Here is a 25371-nt window from a genome sequence, read left to right on the forward strand (position 1 = left end):
CTCATGGCTTAAAACATGAGTAACATTTAAATGAACTAATTAGATAAAATATGGCACATGGCAAGAAAGGAACTGAATTTAGAAGATGAAACAGATAATAAAAGAATTATGTAATGATTGACTAGAGGTAAATTCCAAGGAAACAATGTAAATTATTTTGTTTAAACATGAATTACATGGAATTGACTTTAGGATTTTACTAAACAAAACTGACCTTTTTAATCCCCAAAGTGAAGGGAATAGTAGATTAATAAAGTAAAAAGTAAGTGGTGTTGACTATAAGGAATACCTAGAATAGACTGATTTGATACTAAACCTGAGCCTAGCTGGGTGCCTGTGGCTCATGCCTGTAATCCCAGCACTTTGGGAGGCTGAGGCAGGCAGATTGCTTGAGCTCAGGAGTTTGAGGCAAGGCTGAGCAACATAGCAGGACCTCGTCTCTGAAAAAAAAAAAGAAAAAGATAAACCTGAGCCAGTCTGAGGAACATGAAAGTACTTTCACTCTACCTTATCTGTGGAGAAAGCTCATCTTCCAAATTCTCCCATTTTTGCTATTGACTCGAAGTAAGTAATGTATGAAAATACTACCAAAGCAAAGGAAGGGGGAAAAGGTTATGTCCCAGGTCCAATTTAAAAATTGCCATTCTGTTTAGCCTTGAGTAGTGATGGCATCATTTGACAGCAATAATAATGTCAGAAATTCCTGTTGAGGTAGCTTTCATCTTGAAGGTGGACCTAAATTGGCATAGGACATCTTTATATTTCTGATTATTAGGTCAGTTACAAAGCATAGTTATGCTAATTTCTAAAGAACCTCAATTTTATAAGTATTTTGTAGTCATAAGTAATGAAGTTAGATAGTATAGAGATATATTTAGGCATAAATTTTTATTTTTTATCAGATTTTTAAAACATAATGTTCTCTGTATAACATACTCATGAATGGACTAAGATGAGCATTTACATTTGATTGTTACATCCTTAAAGAAAAGTACATTACAGTTACATCCTTAAAGGAAAGTACATTCAGAGAACATCTAAGGAAAATTATTATAGGTTATAAATGTTAAGCTCTAATTTAAGATAAGCATTCTAAATAGAACCATTTTATTATTTCCTGAAAAGTGCTTAGAAATCAGAAACATGTAGTTTCTTTGTGGCTGTTTAATTCTACATTTACAGTGTTACAGTAACTTCAGAGTAAAGTCTTTTTACCAAATACTTGATGTTGCCAGTTTCCATTAGTTTTATTTTCCATTCTTGGAAGGTATATAGTAATTGTCTCATGATATAGATATACCTGGTCAGCTAGAGCATGCTTAAGTTTTTTCCAGGTTTTAGCTTTGCCATACATGGCTTATTTTTTAAATTGCGATCATAGAATTTATGTCTAATCTAAGGAATTCACTACTGATCTGTTTGGGAGTTTTCTTTCCAGAATACATAGGGTCTGAATTTATCTCTTAGAAAAGCTATTATAGCTTTTTAAATAAATTCATTTATTCATTCAGCAAACAGTGAGTACGCCAAAGTCCAGATACCGTTCTAGACATTGAGGCTGTGGCAGTAAAGAAGAGTGTTCTGCCCCTGTGGAGAAGATTATTCATTAAGATGCTTGTGTTAGTAAAGCCATTCTTGCCCTTTGCCACATTATTTCTTACCAGCTTTCTATTCTCAGAAAGTAAATGAGTGGTTTGGGACTAGAAAAGCCTACGTTGCTAAATGTCAGGCACTATCAGAGGGCAGCTGTTGTATTACTGCCCACTTAAGTTACTACTGACTGAAGAATTTATAAAACAACCAACTTTGTCTATTGAAGTACAGTTTTCCAAATCTATTAAATTTTAAGCCTAGATTTTACTTTTATGGAACTATTTACCAGAAAGAAATTTAGATACATTTTGTTTTTTACGTTTACTTTGCTGCTTTGGTACTTGTAAATCTTCGTGGTTTTTTGTGTGTGTGTGTGTGATTTAAGCAGTTATAGGATGATTCTTTCCAAATTTATTCAAAAAAACCATTAAGTACATTTAATCTTCTAGGCATATAAATAAAAATTGGAGTTTATACAAGAATGAATAAAATACAGTTCTGTTGTAGTAGAGAAAACAGACACACTGTATATATCATAAGAAACCTATGTCTAAGTCTTAAAAGTGATGTGGAAGGTAGCAGGTATCCTCATGTCATCAGAAGGCTTTGTTGTGGAAGTGATGTTTGATTTTTATTAAAGGTGAATGGCCTATGACTAGGGGAGGGTACAGAGGGCCTTAAGAAGTGCAAGGGCGTGGTTATGTCGTAAACAAGGCAAGTAAGTGATTTGAGGAGGTTGGAGTGTATAGATGTATGTAGAGCAGTATTTTTTAAACTTTTTTTAAAAAGTTAAGGTTGAAGAGTTAGTTCAAGACCCAATACGAACGCTGTTTGGATCTTGTCTCATTGGCAGTAGAAAACTGTAAAAATCTAGCAAAAAAAAAAAAAAAAAAAAAACAGTAAGACTTCGTGATCAAGTTGGCTATAGGGAGCGATAAATAGGAATCAAAGGTGACTACGGTTTCTGGCATGATTGCTGTTTACAGAGAGATGAAAGTAAGGTCTGGAGAGGCTAAGAGCATGTTGAGTTTCATGTAGGGGTGGCATCATTTTCAGGAACACTACTTTCAAAAAGAATGACCTTACTCTACTAATTATTAGGATATCTTCAGAGTGAAATTGTATACTAGTAAAAAATAGTAATATTATCCTTCCAGAATACATAATTTGTGGAGTAGACCTTACTTTACTTTATGAGGTTCTAGACTAGACTTTTTAGACCAAAAGTTTCACCATTACAAATAGTACATTTATTATAGTAAATAAAAGTTTATTGTAACTGCTTCCTAAGGCTAACCCAAATCATGAGAACTTCCAGAATAACCTTTTTGCTCTTATGCAAAAATGTACATCAGAGATTTGCTGTAAAGTCAAAATTGTGTTTTTAATTTGATGCATACCTTGGAAAGTTACTAAGCCTGTTTTCCCATCTAAAAGTGGGAATCAGAACAGAAATGATACTGCATCGTTGTAAAGATTAATTTGAGTTAATACTTGTCAGCTACTTAATACAGTGCCTGGCACCCAGAAAATCACTCCTGTGTATTATTCAAGTATTTTGAGTTTTAACTAGAACATCATGCTGAAATGATTCAATGAACGTAAGAGGTGTTTAAATTCCACATGTCTGGTAGTAGTTAACTGTATCATATATTACTTTTTTTGTTTATTTGTTTAACAGCTTCTTTTAACCAAATTCATTTTGGAAAAAAAAAAAAAAATTTTTTTAAGAGACAGGGTCTTACTCTGTTGCCCAGGCTGGAATGCAGTAGCACAAGCATAGCCTCACTGCAGCCTTGAACTCCTGAGCTCAAGAAATCTTCCTGCTTCAGCCTCCTGCATAGCTGAGGCTCTAGGCATGCATGAGCCATATAATTTCTTATACTTCTGGGATATACTTCAAATGTAATATTAGCTATACATTCCCAACAGGCCACTCACCACTAAACACAAGGGAGCAGATAACCAGTTGTGTTTGTTAACATTTCTTTTGACATAATTGGATATTGGAAGAATATGAGATTTCAGGAACTTAAGATATTGTCACCTTATTTCTGTAGAAATTACTCCCAAATCTAGATATAGTTTTAACCTTTCTCCCAACCTCCAAATCTTGGTTTCCAGCTATCTTCATTTACACATCTCATTAAATCTTAAGCTCAACATGTCTGGATTTCATTACACTGCATCTATTTCTTCCTGATGTGTGTGTTTCGAATTTAACGGACTGACTGTTCCTGGCATCGAGTAAGCAGTCAACAAATGTTGGTACGCATTTTCTGTTACTGGCACTGTTGTTCTAGTAAGCCAGGCATAAGACCTTGCAGCTCAGCATCTTCAACTACTTCTTGACTTCTACCTTGCCACCTTACCTTGCATAATTGACATCCACAATGAGTCTTCCATTTGTCCTTTCTTCTCCATTCCTTTTATGTAGACTATTAGTTACCAGTGTCTGCAACAGAGTTCATTTCCTTCCCCCAAACTGGATATAATTTCCGTATCTTTAGAACCTTAAAAGTGTTTTGCATTTCTCATTGGTTTCTATAAATTTGACTGATTTTATCCCAATAAAACTTAAATCACATGATGATTAACTCTCTTTTGAAGACAGTGGTTGCCGTAGGCATCTTCATTTTATATTTCCTGCAGAGTTGTGTTAGTGACTTTTCCACAGTAAGTGTTCAGTCTTAATTTTTTAATAAGTGTGCTAATTCATTAAAATATATATAGTGTATATATATACATATATACACATATATATGTATATATATATGTGTATATATATATATATGCCTGCTGTATGCTAGGTATTGATGCCACGTTAATACCCTTAAGCAGGGCTTGGGCAACTTTTCCTATAAATGGCCAGATAGTAAATATTTTCCAGCTTTGTGGGCCATTTAGTCATAATTAATCAATTCTGCCATTGTAGCACGTAAGTAACTATAGACCACTTAAATGAATGGACGTGACTAGAATATGGTCCAGTAAAACTTTATTTACAAAAACAGATAGTGGGCTGGATTTGGCCTCCTGGCTGTAGTTTGCCGATCCCTGCTCTAAAGGGTTTTTTAATTGGTTTACATGATATCTGTATATCATGTAAACAGTTGGGGGGCTTCAATTCTCAACACGTGAAATGAGAGAGAGAGAAGATTGTAACAAGGGCCTAGTATAATTTAAAAGTTACTTCAGAAAGTGTAGTACCTGCTCAGGGTCAGGCTTTTTGATACGTGAACCTGACCTAAAGTATCAGTTAAGATTGATCAGGTCTGTATTTTTCATTTATTCAGTTAATTTTCATTGAGCCCCTTCCATGTGCTAGCCCAGTGCTAATACCTAGGGATATATAGACATCTACAAGACTAGCCCTCAAAGAGCTCATAGTCTAGGTGGGAAGAATGATATGTGATAAATACCCCAAAAGATAGATACTTAAAATACAAGGCATAAAAGGTGCCCAGTGGAGGGCATGGGCATCTTTGCATGGACACTCCAGACTTAATCATTTCTTGATGGAAAGACAAACCATTGCCTTCACTTTGCTTCCAGAATTTTTCTTGTAAAGCCAAGAATTTAGATTTAAACCCAAGCCCGGTTAAAGTATTACCTAAGCTTTGATTTCATGGATATCACAAAAATTTTTACTGTTCATGAGCATATTATCTTGTTGTACTTGCACAGAGCCTATTAGTTGTTTCCTCCTGTGCTGGTTTTAGTTAATAATTTTGGAATGCTTTTTGTTTGAAAAGCAACCAGCAAAAGTATGAGCTATTTCTCTTGGATGATTTTATTTCCATGCTGAGAGGATGTTTTTAAATTTTAAAAACTAAGGCTATTTTACCTTCCTTGGAACTTTATTGATCTTTAATCTAAAATATTTTAAAATCATTTTCAGTGAAGTGAAGAGGTAAAATGCTTTTTCCTATCTCCTTTTCGAGAAATTGATTTTACCTGTGTAAAGGCCTCAGGTGAGGCCCACCTGACCTCTTTTGGCTTGCACCCACTCACTAGCAAGAAAAGACCCCCTTTCACTACTGGCCAGTTATTCTTCCTTCCTGTAAACCTCTCCCCAGTGGAACGTGTAACCAGTATTTCTTTTCAGAACAATGCTTCTCAGATTTCAGTATCCATCATAATCGTCTAGGGCAGTTGTTGAAAATGTTGATTTCCAAACCACTCTCTTAGGGTTCTGGTTTAGTAAATCTTACATAGGACCCAGAAACCTACATTTTTTCTTTAACAATCTCTGCCTCCCAAGGGTGACTGTGATATAAGTTTTTCCTGGGACCACACTTTGAGAAACACTGGCCAGGTTGGTAAACTCCTTGAGGACATTTTTGGTTCCCACACAATGTCTAACATGTGACATAAGTTTTTGGTAGATATATTCAGTTGAGTTGTTGAAGTTGTATAAAGAAGCATGTCAATTTATATTAGAATGGATTTTTTTTTATCACATTTTACCTCCTTAAAGATTAGTCTGTGCTCTTTGCCTAATTGAACTAGAAATGGAAAATTAGATGACTTTGTTTTAGACTTATGGTGAATAATTGAAAAATATACTTTGAAGATACTCTAAATAGGAAATTTGTAAGATGTGTGTTAAAAGTTAGAACTTAAAAATTATTTTGAGAATAGTGCAGAATTAAGTATATACTGGAGAACACTGAAGGAATTCCAGAATTTCTAAGAACAGTGTTAACTATTTTCAGATGTCTTTTCTTATGTAAACAGCCAGAGACATTTCTGCCTAAGATCCCCTGAAAATAACTGTGTTGAAGAATTTGTGAAGAATAGGAGCTTGTTCTCTAGATAGGATTACGTAAACTTCCTCTTGTTTTCCTTTTGAAATTTGATTCTGTTAATGGATACCAAGTTGATAAATGGGGGAAAATCATTTAATCTAAGAATCAATAGTGAACAACCATGCCTTTAATAGAAGATGCCATCATCAGTGCTTGTCCATCATGTTGAGATGTTTTTCAAAAATAATTTGTTTGTAATATATTTGTGATGTTTTGATCAATTTGATGTCAATAATAGTTAAAATTATTCAGTTCAGAAGAAATTTTATTATTTAAAACGTAAAGGTCATAGGTAATGAAATTAAATTTTACTTTACATGACATTTTTGTTGCAGAGAAGGTCAAGTATAAACATACTACTTGGTATAAAATTCTGCAGGAGAATCGGAATGGAAAAACAAAGTCAGAGAACAAGTAAGATTTCTAACTTGGAAAGCAGAGCATATATATACATATATATATATGTTTTTTTTTTTTTTTTTTTTTTTTTGAGAGAGAGAGAGTGAGTGAGTGAGTCTCACTCTGTTGCCCAGGCTAGAGTGCAGTCACGCAATCTCAGCTCATTGCAACCTCTGGCTTTTGGATTCAAGCAATTCTCGTGCCTCAGCCTCCCAAGTAGCTGAGATCACAGGCACACACTACCACACCTGGCTAATTTTTGTATTTTTGTAGAGAGACAGGGTTTTGCCATATTGGCCAGGCTGGTCTCAAACTCCTGGCCTCAAGTGATCTGCCTGCCTCGGCCTCCCAAAGTGCTGGGATTACAGGTGTGAGCCACCACACATGGCCATTATTCTTTTTTTTTTTTTAATGGATGATATTGGTGTTAAATTACCGTGATATTTACAGTCTAGTGAATTTACTTAAGGGTGATATATTTCATTTTAAATCATCAATATTCACAATACACCATAAATTATGTTCTTTGCATCTACTTAAACTTGTAGGATGTCAATTTAAGAATGTACAAAAGTATCATTGTTTTTCACAATTATTTTAGGTTATGTTTAAGCAAAACAATGTGAAGACCCTAAATAAGTTTTCTCAAACACACACAAGAATTGTTTCCTGCAAGAGTGATTTAAAATCAAGGTTAAATCTGGGGGCTAATAGGTATCTTTATGGAATATAGTAAGTATGAATGACAAACTTTTATTGAGTGCCTTACTACTATTTAGGTACTCTGGTAAGCACTTTATACATATTGTAATTATATTATAATTAAATGGATAACCCGTCTACAGCTGTATAACCACTAAATGGTAGAACCTAGATCCAAACCTAGGTCTGCCTGCACTCAAAGCCTTAGTATGTTCTTTGCAATATGGTACATGCCTCTCAGCACCATAAATAATCATAATGCATGTTCTCAGATTATGTGAAACCCAACCACAGTTCTTTGTTATACCTTTTTGGGATTGTTGTTTATTTATCAAAGTAATCATGGTCAGGATGAGTATGTGTTCAGAATGGCATTAACTTTCGACCACATTTTGGATATAGATTCTAAAAGAAAGCGAGAATAAAACAAAGAACAAAGGAAGCATCATTTAAGGATTATAGCAATTCTATATTCTATTACAGAACAAAGGAATCATCATTTAAGGATTAGAAATTGTTAGGGTTAACCTGAAGAATGTCCACATGCAGAAAGGGAATATGTCGAGTGGTTTGCTAAACTTTTTTATCATCTCAAAGATGATACTCTTCCAGTATCATCTTCATATGGGCTTCATATGTGGTATTCTTGTTAAAGCAGTTTTATGATAAGAATTGTTAACTTAGCTTTAAGAAAGCTGAAGCTCAGCTAGTTGGCACAGTTCAGTGAGTGTTTACCGGACAGATATAAACTCAACTATTGAGGTCTCAGTAGCCTTGAGCCTGAGAATGTTAGTTTGAGAGGCTGTATTTGAAGTGATCCAAAGTGATGTGATGGTCAAATTCTTGGCAGATTGCAAGCCTACAATTTCTATAGTGATAATCTCACTTCAAATATATTCTATTTTGATTCTTGGTTAAGGAAATTATGTGAAATATAAAATGTGAGTTTTCTCTAAAAACAAGTGATATTTTAACATAATGTTAATCTACTAAACTTACCCATCCTAGTTACGTTATAGAATATTTTGTGGCCAATTTAAATGTTAGGCACCAAAACTGTGAATTCTATGTGTATTCCGATACCCATTCTCTGCTCAGTACTTTAAATATATCCGCTCTCTACCCAGTTCCGTAGACCTAGCTCTCTCCTCCTATCTTTACCTTACACATATACTTTCTTCCTGGAAAGTCTTTGTCCTTTCACCTCTAGTAAATTCCTTATAGTACACCATTGTATTCCCAGTGCCAAGAACAGTGTCTGGAACATGGTAGACTCTCAGTAAATATTTGTTGAATGAGGAATGAATGAACAAGCACACAGTTGAGTGAAAGAAATCACAAAATTGGCTTTATAGTCCCAACTCTGCATTTTCTTGAGAGACCCTGAGTAAGATACTTAACTTCTCAGGGCTTCAGTATACTTAACTGGAAGACAAAAAAGACTGTGTTGTAAGTTCCTGCCAACTCTAAAATAATACCATTCTATAATGTAGTTAATTCATGGACTGTTGAACCTCTAAGCAAAAGTTTCTCTGAGGAACCTAATCATATTTTGCAAGGTAATATACATCCTAATAAAGACTGAAGATGTAAGAGTCTATACTGATGAGACACTTGCATTCAGTTTTAGCTTCAGAGGAAATGTATGTTTTGTTAGCAAGATTAAGACTAAAGATTGAGATTTAAAATCCCTACATTAATTAGAGGGGAAAAAAGTGCATGGAGGAGAAAGAATTTTAAGAAACAAATAATTAGCAATACTGTATTGTATACTTGAAATTTGCTAAGAGGGTACATTTTAAGTGTTCTTATCACAAGAAAAAAGAAAAAAATGTCATGTAAGGTGATGGATATGTTAATTAGCTTGATTATGATATCATTTCACAACATATACATACATCAGAATATCAAGTTGAGGCCGGCACAGTGGCTCACACCTGTTGTAATCCCAGCACTTTGGGAGGCTGAGGCAGGAGGATCATTTGAGCCCAGGAGTTTGAGACCAGCCTGGGCAACATAGGGAGACCCTGTCTCTACAAAAAAAAAATAAAAATCAAATTGTATACCTTAGATATATATAATTCCTATTTGTCAATTATACCTCAATAAAATTGAGCAAAAAAAGAACACGAACCAATTAAGGAGAGGTGTTAGCTAGGGTTAGGAACTGAAGTACCTAGATACTGAAGGCCCTGTGCAGCCTGCAAGAACAAAGAACATTTGGATGTTGGTACTGAACAAGAGAGGTTTGGGAGGCTGAGGCAGGCAGATCACCTGAGGTCAGGAGTTCGAGACCAGCCTGGCCAACATAGTGAAACCTGTCTCTACTAAACATACAAACATTAGCCGGGTGTGGCAGCATACACCTGTAGTCCCAGCTACTCAAGAGGCTGAGGCAGGAGAATCACTTGAACCCGGGAGGCAGAGATTGCAGTGAGCTGAGATCACACCACTGGACTCCAGCCTGGGCAACAGAGCGAGACTCTGTCTCAAAACAAAACAAAACAACAACAGAACAAGAGAGAATATTTACTGAGGATCTACTTAGCTTTACTTTTTTTTTTTTTTAACTTTTAGGTTCAGGGGTACATGTACAGATTTGTAATATAGGTGAAATCATGTCACAGGGGTTTGTTGTACAGATTATTTCGTCACGCAGGTACTAAGCCTAGTACCCAGTATTCTTTCTGCTCCTTTCCCTCCTCCCACCCTCCACCTTCACCTAGTTCCTAGTTCTTTGTGTCCATGAGTTCTCATCATTTAGCTCCCACTTATAAGTGAGAACGTGTGGCATTTGGTTTTCTGTCCTGCGTTAGTTTGCTAAGGATAATGCATCAAGATTCGGGAGAATGGCAAGCCCCAATCCAAGGAAACTAAGAATCACAATAAAACAGTACAGGAGCTGACAGACAAAATAGCCAATGTAAAAATGAACCTAACAGATCTGACAAAGCTGAAAAATACACTTCAAGAATTTCACAGTGCAATCACTAGTATTAACAGCAGACTAGACCAAGCTGAGGAAAGAATCTCAGAAATTGAAGATGGGTTCTCTGAAATAAAGCAGACAAAAATAAAGAAAAATGAATGAAAGGAATGAACAAAACCTCTGAGAAATATGGGATTATGTAAAGAGGCCAAATCTACGAATCATTGGCATCCCTGAAGGGGACGGGGAGAAAGCAAACAACTTGGAAAACACATTTTAAGATATCGTCCATGAAAGCTTCCCCATCCTTGCTAGATAGGTCAACAGTCAAATTCAGGAAATACATAGACCCCCTGCAGTATTCTCCACAAGAAGATCATCCCTAAGACACATAATCGTCAGATTTTCCAAGGTCGAAATGAAAGAAAGAATGAAATGAAAAGCAGCTAGAGAGAAGGGGCAGGTCACCTACAGAGTGGCTACAGAGATGGGTCACCTCCATCAGGCTAACAGCAGAAACCCTTTACAAGCCAGAGAGTTTGGGGGCCTATATTCAACATCGTTTAAGAAAAAAATCTTCAACCAGGAATTTCATTTCCAGCTAAACTAAGTTTCTTAAGCAAAGGAGAAATAAGATTCTTTTCAGATAAGTGAATGTTGAGGGAGTTTGTTACCACCAGACCTGCCTTACAAGAGATCTTGAAAAGAATACTAACTATAGAAAGGAAAAACCATTACTAGCCAGTGTTGCTTTACATTTCTATTATGATACTTGTGCCAATGAATGCAACAGCTGTTTATTTGTCTGCCTCCCCCCATAAAGTGTAAAGTTTATTTCTATGAACTTCCATTACCTAGCAGACTACCTGTGCATAGTAGACACTAAGTAAATATTTGAGGAATCAATTGAAGAATAAATGCCAGGCTAATGCTTATAACATTTTCACATGCATTAATTCTATTAAAGTATGTACTATGTCTTCTCTACTTTACCTGATTAGGAATCTTAGGCTCTGAAAAATTGACTTACCCAAAGAAACTAAGTTTGTACAGTTTATAAGGCTAAGATTTGGACTCAGACCTGTTTGTCAAGAGTTCAGTTCGTGCTTTTTCTACTAACTAGCCTCTGTCCCTGTTATAAATCATAAATATAATTCCTGATAAGTATGTCATTTCCTTGCTAGGAGTGCCAAATTACTTTTGAAGTATAAAATCTTATTACTGACGCTAGCTTAGCAAGTTACACTTTGGAAACATTTTTACCTGTTACAGTCCTTACAAACTAACCCATGAGTAGGTATCTTTCCTACCATTATATTGATGAGCAAAACTGAGTCTCCTTGTGGAGTCATAGCTCATAAGGACCAGTGATAAGACTGGAACTCAAGCCTTGTGGATTTAAAAGTAATTGAATTTACCAGTGAAAATCAGAAAAGATTTCAAAGAAATAATATCTAGAACAAGTCAGAGCCTTGTTAGCCCCTCTTTAAAACAGATTTTAAAATATATAGTTGGCTATTTTATTTAACCACATCCGTAGTTTAAATATCATGGTTAGAATAGGATAATTTACCAAATGCAGTTCTGAACTGGTGAGCTTTCTGAATTAAGGCATATGTCTGCTACACAATTCATGATCTACTCTCCATGTCAAGCAGGTATCGTCCTCATTTACATGGATATATAAAAATCCCAAAACAAAGTGCATCAGACCACTAATTTAACTACTGTGATTTTTAAAATACGAAAACTAAGAGAGATTGGGTGAGAAAAAGATTAACTTTGGCAAAATCCTTTTCTATATGACTTGAACATTATGAGTTGCAAAAATTGTTACACAGAAGTATTATTTGGAGAAATTTTAAATAATACCTTTTAAAGTTTAAATAAAAGAAGAATTAAAACTGTTTTTTGGAATAATTTAGTTGAACTTTTAATCTAGAAACCTAGATTGAGAAATAAATACAACTGTGAAAAAAATATAGATTAAGTATCAAAAATTGTAGAAATTTAGAGCTGAAGGGATCTTGGCGATCACCTAATTCAATGATCTTATTTTAGTGGAAAAATACTGTGGCCTAGGGCCTGCTACTAGATTGCTAAATTTGGAGAAATTCCAACTTAGTTTTGGTATTTTTTAGCAGGTGGAAGGGGCGATGATCCATTAGAGTGTCAATGATCAGATGGGACATAAAGTGGTTTGTGATTTCCTTTCTTTAAAAACTTGTCTTTTGGGGTTATGAGGAGTTTTTTTTTAAAAGCACGCTAATTTGCTAATAAAGTACAGAGAAAGAAGTTCAAGAGCTTGGCCTGTTTCTTTGAAAGTTAGTGACAGAGTCAAGATTAAAAGCACACCCTTGATTATCATGACAACTTTTATTTATATAATGTCACTGTAACACCTGTTTGGCCCACTGAGCCATTCTGCCCTCATAATGCCCCCATGAGGCTGCCCAGAGCAGGGTCAGCCAGTGAGCCTGTGAGGGTGAGCAAGTGAAATAACAAGAGGAAATGTCTAAGAAGGGTCCCAGAGGGCAAGAGAAAAGACAAATGGTAGTATCTTAATTCCTCCAAACCTAAGTAGTTTGTCTTATGGTAGCAGAGACATTATACTAATGGAAATACCAGAGTTTGTGAAAATTTCAAAAAGATAAAGCTGTCCCTTAGGATTCAGTAGCTTAATGGCTTGCAAAGGAGCTAAACCTAAATGTTTTAGGCAGTGCAAAGCTGGGCTCTTAAAACTTGGTTCAAGATAATGGAAACAGAAACATTCAAAGTACCTTTATCTTCTTGGAAGTAAATGTGACAATAAAATAATGATTTGAAGGTCATACAGAAAGTTGTAAGGCTACATTTAAAATGCAAAATGCACATAAAGGCAGTATGTTCACTGCTAATGGAATCCAGTGACTTTGTCCTGAACTAAAGTTTCTATAGGAAAGTGTTGTTATTTTTGGTAAATAAAAATATAAAACAAACACATTGTGCTTAGGGCTTAAATAAATGAGTGAGCAGTTTCTGTGTTTTATCATTTAGCCCTCACAGTAACTCTCTGAAGTGATACTGTCATTATCCCCATTTTCAAGCATGGAAACAGGATTAAATAACTTAAGTAACTTGTCCAAGATCACAGACCAGTGAATGATGGAGCCAGAACTTTAACTCAGCGTTAACCTCCAAACCCAAACAACCAATAAAAGTTATTGCTTCATTTAACTAAATTCCAAGTCCATAAAATGTTAACCCCATATGTGTCTGATAGGCTTTCTTTATGAACAGTTTACAAAATTTACTTTTAAATTACTGATAAATATTAATGGTAGATTAAGAGTAACCACTTATAGTAGAAAAATCTAAGAAATTCAGAATTTCAGCTAAAAGATTATTTAGTGAAATCTGAACGCTTCATTTAACAGGTTGGAAAGCTGTGGCCCAGAAGCTTACTGACACTCAATAGCGTATTGCTGATTAGAAGTTTGCAACATTTTAGGCTAAAAACTAAATAAAATCCACTGATTCTAATCAAAACCACACAACATACCAGATTTTCATTGCATAAAATATTTTTAAAATAATTTATTAGTTGACAGGCCTCTTATAAATCTTTGCATGCTTAGTGCTTTGTAAGTGCCTGCTTAGCATGTAAAACAGGAACCAAGTTTTTTTAAGTATAATCATTACAGTTTCAGGATCCAAATAAGTGTAATCATTACAGTTTTAGGATCCAAAGCATGTTTAACTTGTTGCGTAGTAATTTTTATGTACCTCTGAACATTCATCTGCTAGGAACATATTTTATATCAGCAATAATTTTAGGCTCTGATTCCCATGTGGCCTTCGAAGAACTCTTTTTGTTGCCTCTTGGTTTCAGCTTTGGAAATCTAGAGAAACCCAATTAAGACTTAATATTACAAAAAGAAATAAGATACCTAAAACATTAAATATGCACTGAAAATTAAATACCAAAAACTGAAACAAGTAAAAAACATTCCCTTATTTGAAAAATGCCTTTCATTAGAAGCCTTATGATTTAGCTAAAGTGCACAGAAGATAAGTTATTGCAAGTGCTTGTAGGATGCCACTTGAAAAGTTCCTGTTTGAGAGTCCAGGTCTTATTTCCTCCCAAGAAAAATTTAGTTATCACCATTTTATATTTTACTTTGTAAGTTAATCTTATACTTAGGTATCTGATACAATCTCATTTTTCTTTTTTATATAATTGCTACTAACTTTGAAAAAAAAACTGCTTATTTCAAAGAGAAATAATGTTTAAAAGATGTGAAGCATTTAATCCTTGAATGCTGGAAACACTTTTAAAGTATTGTAAGTATATCTGTATTACATTACACACAGGGAAAAGAATGTATGAATTCTGTGATCTATGGGCACTAAGGTGGCTGGTTTAGAAAAACAGTATTTTGCATTTCAAGTTTCTTTTCAACATAAAGAATATTCTGCAATTTTAAAATGAATAATTCCAGGCTGGGGTGTGTGGTCAGGGAAGCATAAGTAAAGTTTTGGTTTTACAGTTGTTCTCTAACTTTAGTAAGCTTGGCTCTGCATTTTGTTAAGCACTTTTATATTTTTCCTGATTTGAAAACGATTGCGTGAGACAAACTCAGAACATGGAGAAATCACTACATCACATTTCTTAATAAGTGTCCTGCATGTCTTAGTCAGCTATGATTATGGTGCAGATAATTTTTTACTAATTAAGAAATACCAAAGTTTGTGAATGATTTACTCTTAAAATTACAGCAAATTTAAATGTATCCCAATGATAACCTCACTCTTGATCACTTGTGTTCCAGCGTGCTTTTTTGAGCAGGAGATAAAAGGATGGAGTTACAGCCATTAGGCTGGATCTTATGAGATATGTGTTTTGCATGTGAATATCACCTGTCATTGGTAGAGATGAATAAAAATGCTGGAGAACTTCTGCACTAGACTGGTTGACATATTCTCAACTTTTTCTTCTTTGACATGAAATGACATTAACATGCCAACATATTCTCATATGTACCCGCTAGTGAGCTAGATAGAATCCCACCCCTTTCACTCCCACCCCAGAAAGCAAGCAAGAATGAATGTTCTAGGGATGCATTTTCAGTCACCTCAAACTTATTTTTTTAAAGTAATGATTTGAGAATTTCATACTTTAATGACCATTAGCATCTAATTACCTGTGACACATTTGGCAGCTATGTCATGATAAACTCTGTATTTCTTAAATTTTACATGGCAATATAAATTTCTGGAAACCAGTTATAATTAGAATAATTGACTTTTTTTACAAAAGCCAATTTTGTAACCAGTTATTTTATTGCCATGTTACTAGAAATTGTCATAAGGTGATTGGTTGTCTTTAAGGCTCAAAATAAATATATTTGAGGAATTCGAATAGTTAGCTCATCATTCTTTTATTCAAGAAAAATAACATCAATATTATTTTTTTTTTTTTTTGAGGCAGAGTTTCATTCTTCTTGCCCAGGCTGGAGTACAATGGCGCGATCTCAGCTTACTGCAACCTCCGCCTCCTGGATTCAAGCGATTCTCCCACCTCAGCCTCCCGAGTAGCTGTGATTACAGGCATGCACCACCACGGCCAGCTAATTTTGTATTTTTAGTAGAGATGGGGTTTCTCCATGTTGGTCAGGCTGATCTCAAACTCCCAACCTCAGGTAATCCACCCACCTTGACCTCCCAAAGTGCTGGGATTACAGGTGTGAGCCACTGTGCCCGGCCAACATAAATATTATATAAAAGTCTTTAACTATTTCTTGGTATGAAAATTGGTAACTTGTAGGCTGGTCGTGGTGGCTCACGCCTGTAATCCCAGCACTTTAGGAGGCCAAGGCAGGCAGATTACGAGGTCAGGAGATCGAGACCATCCTAGCTAACACTGTGAAACCCCATCTCTACTAAAAATACAAAAAAAATTAGCCGGGCATGGTGGCACGCACCTATAGTCCCAGCTACTCGGGAGGCTGAGGCAGGAGAATCGCTTGAACTTGGGAGATGGAAGTTGCAGTGAGTCAAGATTGTGCCACTGCACTCCAGCCTGGGCAACAAAGCAAGACTCCATATCAAAAAAAGAAAAAGAAAATTGGTAACTTGTTCTAGAGCTTTCCTAATGTCAGAATATTTGATTTTTTTAATTTAGTTTTAGAACCTCTATAATAATAGCTCTTGTACCTGCCTTTCTTAGAAGGTATTAAACTTACTGTGCTATAAGGAAGTAACTACTGAATTGTCATCACCTTTAAAAAATTTTTAATGTAAAATACTCTCATATATTTATCTATTAGTAATTTTGAATATTAAGAGTGTTTCCTGGTTTTTTGTTTTTGTTTTTTATTAATAAGATATTATGAACTAGATCCTTATAAAAGTCTCCTAGACAATTTGAGGAACAAAGTGATCATTGAGTATCCAACATTACATGTGGTATTGAAAGGATCCAATAATGACATGAAAGTTCTTCGCCAAGGTAAGTGTAAATTTGTTTCTGTAATGCTTAGAATAGCTTTAGAGAAACCAAAGCAAAATATGTCCACCCTTATTTCTTTATATGTGTTTTCCCACTATATTTACACACTTACAGGATCTACTCTATAGCTACAGTTAATGTGAAGAACCAGGTAAATGCGATGCTGCTACTCTTCTGTTTCTAAGAGCGTATAATCTTATAAAACCAATTTTAAGTGAATAAATCAAATTGAATGGCTATAAAAGGACTTTTTTTTAGCATGGGGTTCTATGTATTTTTTGTCTTTTTTTAAGCTAATAGTCTTTAAGTAACTGTCCATGATCACATACATTTACTCCATAGTTAAGACTTCAGACATTTCTAAAATGAGGGATTATAAAACATTTTTAGTTGACAATGAAAATGTTGAATGGTTAAAAAAAAAGCCTAGTATATAGAAGGAGAAAATGTTGCAAGGAACATTATATTTAAAAATTTGGCAGCATTTAGAATAAGCTAATGCCATTGCCTTTACCCTTTGTCTCCTTTTCTAAACCCACTGGTTTTATTTTCTCTGATTTTGTTTCTCTGATTTTGTGATATAGGGAAGTACTAGAACTGGAAAAAAATGTACAGAAAAGTTTAGTACATAAAATGACTCATCTATATTTGTAACTGCTGATTAAAGTAAACTAACTGTGTTTCTGAATGCAAGATTTTAGAGGATGAGTAAAATTTAGTGACTACCTTTAAGTGAGGAAGATTACCCACCTTAATCCAAAACTATTACATAGCACTTTCAACGAAAAGAATTACAGATACAGGCCAGGTTTTGTTGTAACAAACTCCAGAGGAGCATAGAATCTTTGTCTTGGATTGATACTATTTTTTAAGTAGTATTTGAAATGGGTAGTTTAAGTTTTATTGTTATACCAGCATTACAGGCTGTAAGATGCAGTGACCTATATTGTAAGGTATTCTCTGTTGTGCATAGTGTTTTTTCTTTGCAAAAATTAATAGAAAAAAATGTTTTTCAAAGTGGCCAAAATTCTATCAGTACTACAACTTGAAACCAGATTTTAGTTAGCAAACACGATGTTTCTAATAATAAATTATGGGCCTCTAAATCTTATTTTTATTCTTGACATTAATATTTTTCACACTTTGAGAATATTTTTTTCTCAGAATAAATTAGGAATTTTAGTTTTAAATGGCCAGTTTCACTTTGTTTAAGCTTTGTATTATGTTGCTTTTTTCTTAATAAATTCACACAGTGCTCTCTCAAATGTTGGTTTTGGGAAAAGTTATTTAGTAATGTAGATTAGTAGCTAGGGCAAACACCTTCTGTATAAATAAACAGCACACACAGCTCTCCTTTCACCTTGTTTAGGAATGTACATTCAAGTAAGGCTTCCTGTAATGAAGCAATAAGAAAAGACTACTTGACTAGCGTACTGGGAGCCTTATTGAGTAAAATTTGCTATTTTTCTGGTGGATATATGATGTTTGACTTATTTACAGGAACACAAATGACTCATGCTTTTAGTACAGAGGATTATTTAGAACTGTGTTAGCAAAGAACTAAAAGTATCTGACAGGATTTTAAAACCATACCAGTTTTGCCACATCATAAGTACACACACCTTATAAGTAATGCCCAGGTCTTCCTGTACATGCGTTTCTTTCTGTAAGTACTTCAAGGTGTCTGTTTCTTTATAGATTCTCACAGCATCAGATATTTTGCAGGGTGATCCCTTGATGAGGGAAGGGGATTATGTAAGAAGAGGGCATTTTCTTTGGAAAGCCTTGAAATTCCTTCCCTCTCTGGAGGTAAAAAAGTTGGATTTTGATCCTGAGTTCATAGTACAAGTTGTCTGTTTCCTAATTTGGGGGTACATGTGTTTCTGGTCTGGGATTCAGTAGTTCCCACACCTGATGGTTGTTCTAATATTTGTTATGATTGTAGATTGCCATAATTTTTGAGTCTGCCTATATTAATCAGCAGTAGCCAAGATTTTGTTTGTTGCTTTTCAGTAATGGAAAAGGTTAACTGGAAAAGATAGAGCTATTTAGATACTCCACTAGATCGGAGATGCTAAGTGCTGATTACCTACCTTGTATCAATCCAGTGGGAAGTGCTCAGAATGGTGTAACTTGCTTCACAGGCTGTTGTTAGACTAGCAGATTTAGATGAGGGAGAAAAGCATGCTGCATTTCAATCTAAGGAAAGAACCCTATTCAAAGAAGAAAACTGGGCACCTTCAATAGGCAAAGAAAGGGGAAAATGTCCCCATACTGCTACAAATTTTTATTAATTTAGAAATGTCAGCAAAATAAACTTTTTGATGTTCTAGTATAACTCAGGATTAGAAAATGCCTCAGTCTTTAGAGAAGGAATCCAACCCAAAATTGATTACTGGAATTAGTGAAAATAGCTGGCATAGCAGCTACTCATATATCAGTCTCTTATTGGGCCAGTAAATCTTTCATCCATTCTCCCTCGCTCACCTTTCCTCATTCTTCCTTACTTCTCTTTTCTTTCTTTTCCTTTTGCAGGGAGAGAGAGGAGGATTTTTGGCACTGGAACACACATGTAAAACTTATTATACAATAGATGCTAAAATAGAGTTTGCCTGAAGTACAGAGACAGCCGGAGAAGGAAAAAAACTTATAATATGGAGGCACTGGATGGACTGCTAAAGTTCATAAAATTTCACAAAGATTGGGTGATATCTTGGATGGAACTTATTTCAGTGCCTTACTCTTAGAAAGGGTTCAGTAAACACTATTGTGGTTGCTGGTACAATCTGAAGTCTAGGTACAACAGCAAACCCCAGGGAACTTGTCAGTTGGAATATGAGGCAGTCCAGGTGTGTGCTTCTAGCATCAGCTTTTATAAGCTGTGGGCCCTTGAGCATTTGCTCTGCCTCTCTGAGCTTTATTTTTCTTATCTACTCAATGGAGATAACAGCTATAAGCCTCAAAATAACCTATATTTTACCATGACAATTTTTAAAGAGTTACTACCTATTATTTCCTTTTAGCTTCACAAGACCATGAAATAGAACACTTACTCCGGTTCCCATTTTGCAGATTTAGGGAAAAAACACTAAAAGGCAGAATGATTTGCAGTTACATTGATTCAGCAAACATACTCTAAATTGTGAGGATAGATACAGAGAAGAAAGGTCGAGTTTCTGTCCTCCAGGAACTCTCAGTTTAGTGAGTGAGTCATAGTTAGTCTTGCTTGCTCTAAGCAAGACAGGGGTGTCAGAAGAGCTCCATTTCTATTCTTTTTCCTGTGAAAGGAAGGAGATGGCGATTAGCTAGTCTTCTGTCACTCCACATTCACTCAACATATACTGACCCTCAATTAAGTTTAAAAAAAATCATGGAAAAAATTTATTCCAGCCACAAGTGGCCGGCCAGGATAATAGTGATCTATTCAGTGGCATGAATATGGATCATAACCACATTGTGAAGTGACCATTCCCAAGTCTTCCACAGAGTCGGGAAGGATGTTACCTCACAAAATATAATTGCCACTTTCAGACATCGTTTCTCTATTTATTGTGGCCAGAATTGTATATCCTAGCTGCCTGGGACATGACGCGGTTTGTGTGTCCCTCTGAGCAGTGCTTTTGCTGTACATCAGAAGGAGGGAGAGAAGAGGGACAGAGCAAGCTAAACAGAAAAGTATAAACACTTGACTGTATGTTCACTTATTTTTTTCTAGTGAAGAGTGAATCTACCAAGAACCTTGGCAATGAAAATTGAGCATTTTTTCTGGAAGAAGAAAGTGAAAACTTCCAGACAACGGCGGCAGACTCTGCATTGATGGGCTGTTGGCTGATTGGGGTATTGTCAATGGGTGATTGGAATTTTTTCTTTGTGTGAAAAATAAGCTTAACTCTTTTAAAAAATGTATTTTATAGCCTCTTGAATTAATTGACTTGTAAGACCCGTTTATTCATATTAAGAGCTCTCCTTTGCACTTGATCAGCATAATACTTATTAGGCCCTGGCTTTTTAATATGCTTAATTGTTTAATTCCATAAACTGAAAACTTTTTTTTTCTTTTTTCTTTCTTTCTTTCTTTCTTTTTTTTTTTTTGAGATGGGATCTTGGAGTACAAGTGGTATGAGCATAGCTTCCTCAAATTCCTGGGCTCGAATGGTCCTCTCACTGCAGCCTCCCAACAGGCTTGTACCACCACACTCAGCTAATTTTTTTGTTGTTGTTGTTTTTGGTAGAGACAGGGTTGCGCTCTTTTGTCCAGGCTGGTCTCAAATTCGTGGCCTCAAGCAATCCTTCCACCTCGGACTCCAAAGCATTGGGATTACAGGCATCAGCCACCACACCTGGCCTTGAAAACTTTTTTATTTGTTAATTTCATGCGTGACCAAACCCAAGGATCACCCATGTCAACCACAAAGTTGGCATTCCCTTTAGTAGAACCTCACTAAACAGAAAGGCTGTACAACGCACTGTCTAACAACAAGAGAACTAATCTTCTATCAGTTGCCCTTTCTTCTTTGGAGTTTATGTAACTTACCCTTGTGAGACAAGTTTTCTACTTGAGAAACTCCTAGTACGATGTCTTGTACTAGAAGCCTGGATAAATACTATTAACTACTATTTCTTATATTCACTTCAGAAAATCAGTGGCTCCACATTGTTTGAGCCATTAGTGATAACAAATTTGGATCTACTTATTCAAGTCTTATGAATTCTGTGCCTTTCATCACATTCCTAGTCCACTCTCATTACTGCAGAAGGGTGTTGTGATGACCAGTTTTATACTGTGTTTTGATATGTCTAGCAATAACTTAAAGAAAAAAAAACTGGGAAATCTTCAACATGTTATTGGAACATATATGTATGTATTAATGTATATACATGGCTTAACTTATACGTTATGGCAGCTCTGTATACAGTTTGATCTCACGTACTGAAAAAAAATTCTTAATTTTATTGGAGTTTATACCACTGTGAAACTGCAATATGACTGTAAGAGAGTAAAAAGATTGTTACATCTGTATTGTATGTGTGTACTTAATGGTTAAAAAGCAATGATAAAACTGGACATTAATGAAATTGATTTTTAGTTACAGTTGGAATAAGTTTTTTACCAAAAAGAAACCAGAGACGTTAGTTAAGGAGACTTAAAAAGATTTGAAATATGAAAAGATAATGAGAAGATGAGCAGAAGATAAATTTGTGGGACACAAGTATAACTTGGGGTAGAAATTGGAGAAGAGAATCAAAAAACAATAATGCCAGAAAGACCCTTGGTATGAAAGTACTAATGGAATGTGATTCATAGAAAGTTCATAGAAAGTGAGTCCTTGCAACTTGAGAAACATACATATATATTTATAATCTCTAAAGCAACATCAGGAATCTTCTAATATATGATAAAGAATTTGTGTAGAATTATGTTGTTCACAGTATTATTGGAGAGAAAAATAAGATTTCAAGGAATTCATTTATAATCAAAAGTGAAATGTGTCTTCTTGAAACCAGCAAGAAATAGATGAATTGAGTGAAACGTGTTGTTATTAGGAAAAGTGGGATAAAGTATACAAAAAGAACATGCGATCTGAATATGATCTGAATATCAAGGTGGATAGGAATTTTTTGACAGTGAAATCTGTTATGATGTAGTCTCATTTCCAAGAAAAGTCTTGAGTTCCATCCCCCCTTCTGAATTTAAATTGAAAACTGGACAAAAAACAAACTATCCTGTAGTTTCCACTACTCAAGAGGAAAAAAAGAAATCTACATTATCTAATGCATCTTTGCCATCTTTATTTTCTAGAATTCTATTAGACTTTTCAATTATAGGCTATTAGGAAAGAATATAACTCTTAGAATTCCCTTAAATATAATTATCAACTCATTTGATTAATATGCACATTTATTCCCATAAGATTTACAATACGCATGTGTTTTAGTGAATTACCAATGGCTTGGAGAGAATGAAATTGGAATAATTAACTGAAAACCCTAGATGTTTGTAGCATTGAGACCCAATATCTTTTTGGAGGCCCTCTCCATGTTAGCCTATTGACAAATTCTGGTGTGTAAACAAACTCCTTGACCCATGTTAAGTTCAGCATCCTGCATTTTGTTCATGAATCACATTTTAAAAGGAGAAAAGCTCCACTTGGTTTTCTTTATTTTTTTAAACAGTGATTTCAAAGAGAAGATAGGCCTTTCATAATTGCTAATTATACATATAGGATTAATAGTCATAAATTATAGTAAATAAAACTTGTACCTATTCCTTTTATAAATATGAATTGGCTAGGCACAGTGGCTCACGCCTGTAATCCCAGCACTTTGGGAGGCTGAGGCGGGCGGATCACAAGGTCAGGTGTTTGAGACTAGCCTGGCCAACATGGCAAAACCCTGTGTCTACTAAAAATACAAAAATTAGCCAGGCATGGTGGCAGGCACCTGTAATTCCAGCTACTCAGGAAGCTGGGGCACGAGAATCACTTGAACCCTGGTGGCAGAGTTTGCAGTGAGCTGAGATTGTCCCACTGCACTCCTGGGCACTGCCTGGGTGACAGAATGAGACTCTGCCTCAAAAAAAAAAAAAAAAAAAGTTATTAAAAATAGATATTTAAGATTCCAAAATGTAGTTGATCCAGTTTGTTTCCCTGTAGCAAGTAGTGGGATTTGGGTTTCATGACATATAATAAAATGTTAATCACATAACTATAATGCCAACAATTTTCTTTATACATTTTTGTTTAATTAGGTTGACATATACTGTGTGTTATACCTTATTTCATGTTACTAAATTTTACATAAAGATGCTGGTCTATTTTTATTTAATCATATATTGTTATGGTTTGAATATAGTTTGTTCCTACCAAAACTTCATGTTGAAATTAGATTCCCCATGTGCTAGTGTTGGGAGGCAGAGCCTAATGGAAGGTGTTTGGGTCATGGGGGCAGATAGATCCCACATGAATAAACTAATGCCCTCCTACTGGGGTGAGTGAGTTCTCATTCTTGCTGTCATGGGAATGGATTAGTTCTCACAAGCAAGGGTTACTAAAGGGTCTGCCTTCTTGATTTTCTCCTTTTTGCCTCCTCTCTTCCCATGTGATCTGTTTGCACATGCCTACTCCCCTTTCACTTTGTACCAAGAGTGGAAGCAACATGAGACCCTCACCGGATACAGATGCCCAATCTTGAGCCTTCCAGCCACCAGAATCATGAGCCAAATAAAACTCTTTTTAAAAATAAGTTACCCAGTCTTAGATATTCTGTTATAGCAACACAAAATGGACTAAGCTGTACTCGCATTAAAATGTGTTGTTTATTTGCAAGTGACAAAAACTCAAATAGTGTCAGCATGAAGGGCAGTTCATTGGCTTATATACAGGGAAGTCCAGGCAGTGACTGGGTCCTGGGTCCAAACGTCGAAAGCAGTCATCTTGCCATCCTACACACTTGGCTCTGATTATTTTCTTTTTTATGGATTGGTTTTCTTTTCAGATTTTCCCTTTGGGAATATTCTGTATGGGATGAGGAGCAGTGAGGTGAGAGGATGGTGGATAACAGCAATTGACATTTTCAGCTTACCTTAGCATAACAAGGCTGAAAGCTTTTATAAAGCAAGCTATGTAAAATTTTGGAGAAGTACTTTTATTTTGCCCAGATTGGATCACATCCGTTCCTGAGCTAATCAAGAGAGGAATTCACCCAAAGGAGGGGGAAATTTTTAGAAGAAAGCCAGAATGTAGGGAGCAGGTGAGGAAAGGTAGTTACTGGGAAAACGAAAGTAACACATTCATTGCACCCTATTTGAATTTGAGTAGCAAGAAGTTTCTGATTTGTACTAACAGAAGGAGTAAAGTTCAGATTTAATCTCTAAGTCTTCATTGTTTTTAACTAGAGATTTTAATTTCTGCTTGTTATTGCTGCTTTGAGTTGCCATTATAGGTTTTTGGATTTTTTTTTAATGCCATCCATTTTTATTTGACATCATGTTGTTGCTAGTTTGAGCAGATGCACATAGCATATGTTTCCATTACCAATTTGGAAATTTTTCCCAGTGGCATCAGCATTTGAGAAATACTGATTTTGAAATTAGAGTACTAGGGGAAAATGCTTCAAAAATGAAGACTACTTAAATAAAAGTTGGCTTTAAATAAACCTTTGGGGATCTGTACTTGACTAAAAAGTATTTTCTTTAAACTTTGGTCTTTGAAAACTAAAGTGTGTGTGCATGTGTTCATTAAAATGACCTATAACATGAACATTTTCCATACTGGAGTGTGATGTACTGTACTCATTTTGAACTTTAGAACCAAATGCATCCTTTAGCATTTGATGAGCTACTATATAATTCTATTTCCAGTTTTATTTTCTTGCCAAATAAAGTACCAAAGCTCAGCCTGACATTTGGTAACCCCTGACTTGGTCCCAACCTAATTTTACAGCTTGCT

At 35.3% G+C, this 25371-nt stretch overlaps 1 protein-coding gene across 1 annotated transcript in view; it reads left to right on the plus strand.

Moving 5' to 3' along the window:
- ZNHIT6 (zinc finger HIT-type containing 6) overlaps positions 1 to 21944 on the plus strand; it is a 55847-nt gene extending 33903 nt beyond the window's left edge. Inside the window, exons 9-10 of the mRNA XM_054478079.2 lie at positions 16800 to 16924; positions 20640 to 21944. Coding sequence (XP_054334054.1) covers positions 16800 to 16924; positions 20640 to 20680 — 166 coding nt within the window. The 3' untranslated portion in view covers positions 20681 to 21944. The remainder of the gene's footprint in view (positions 1 to 16799; positions 16925 to 20639) is intronic.
- Positions 21945 to 25371: the final 3427 nt, after the last annotated feature.

The sequence above is a fragment of the Pongo pygmaeus genome, chromosome 1, assembly GCF_028885625.2.
Source record: "Pongo pygmaeus isolate AG05252 chromosome 1, NHGRI_mPonPyg2-v2.0_pri, whole genome shotgun sequence".
Taxonomy (NCBI): Eukaryota; Metazoa; Chordata; class Mammalia; order Primates; family Hominidae; genus Pongo; species Pongo pygmaeus.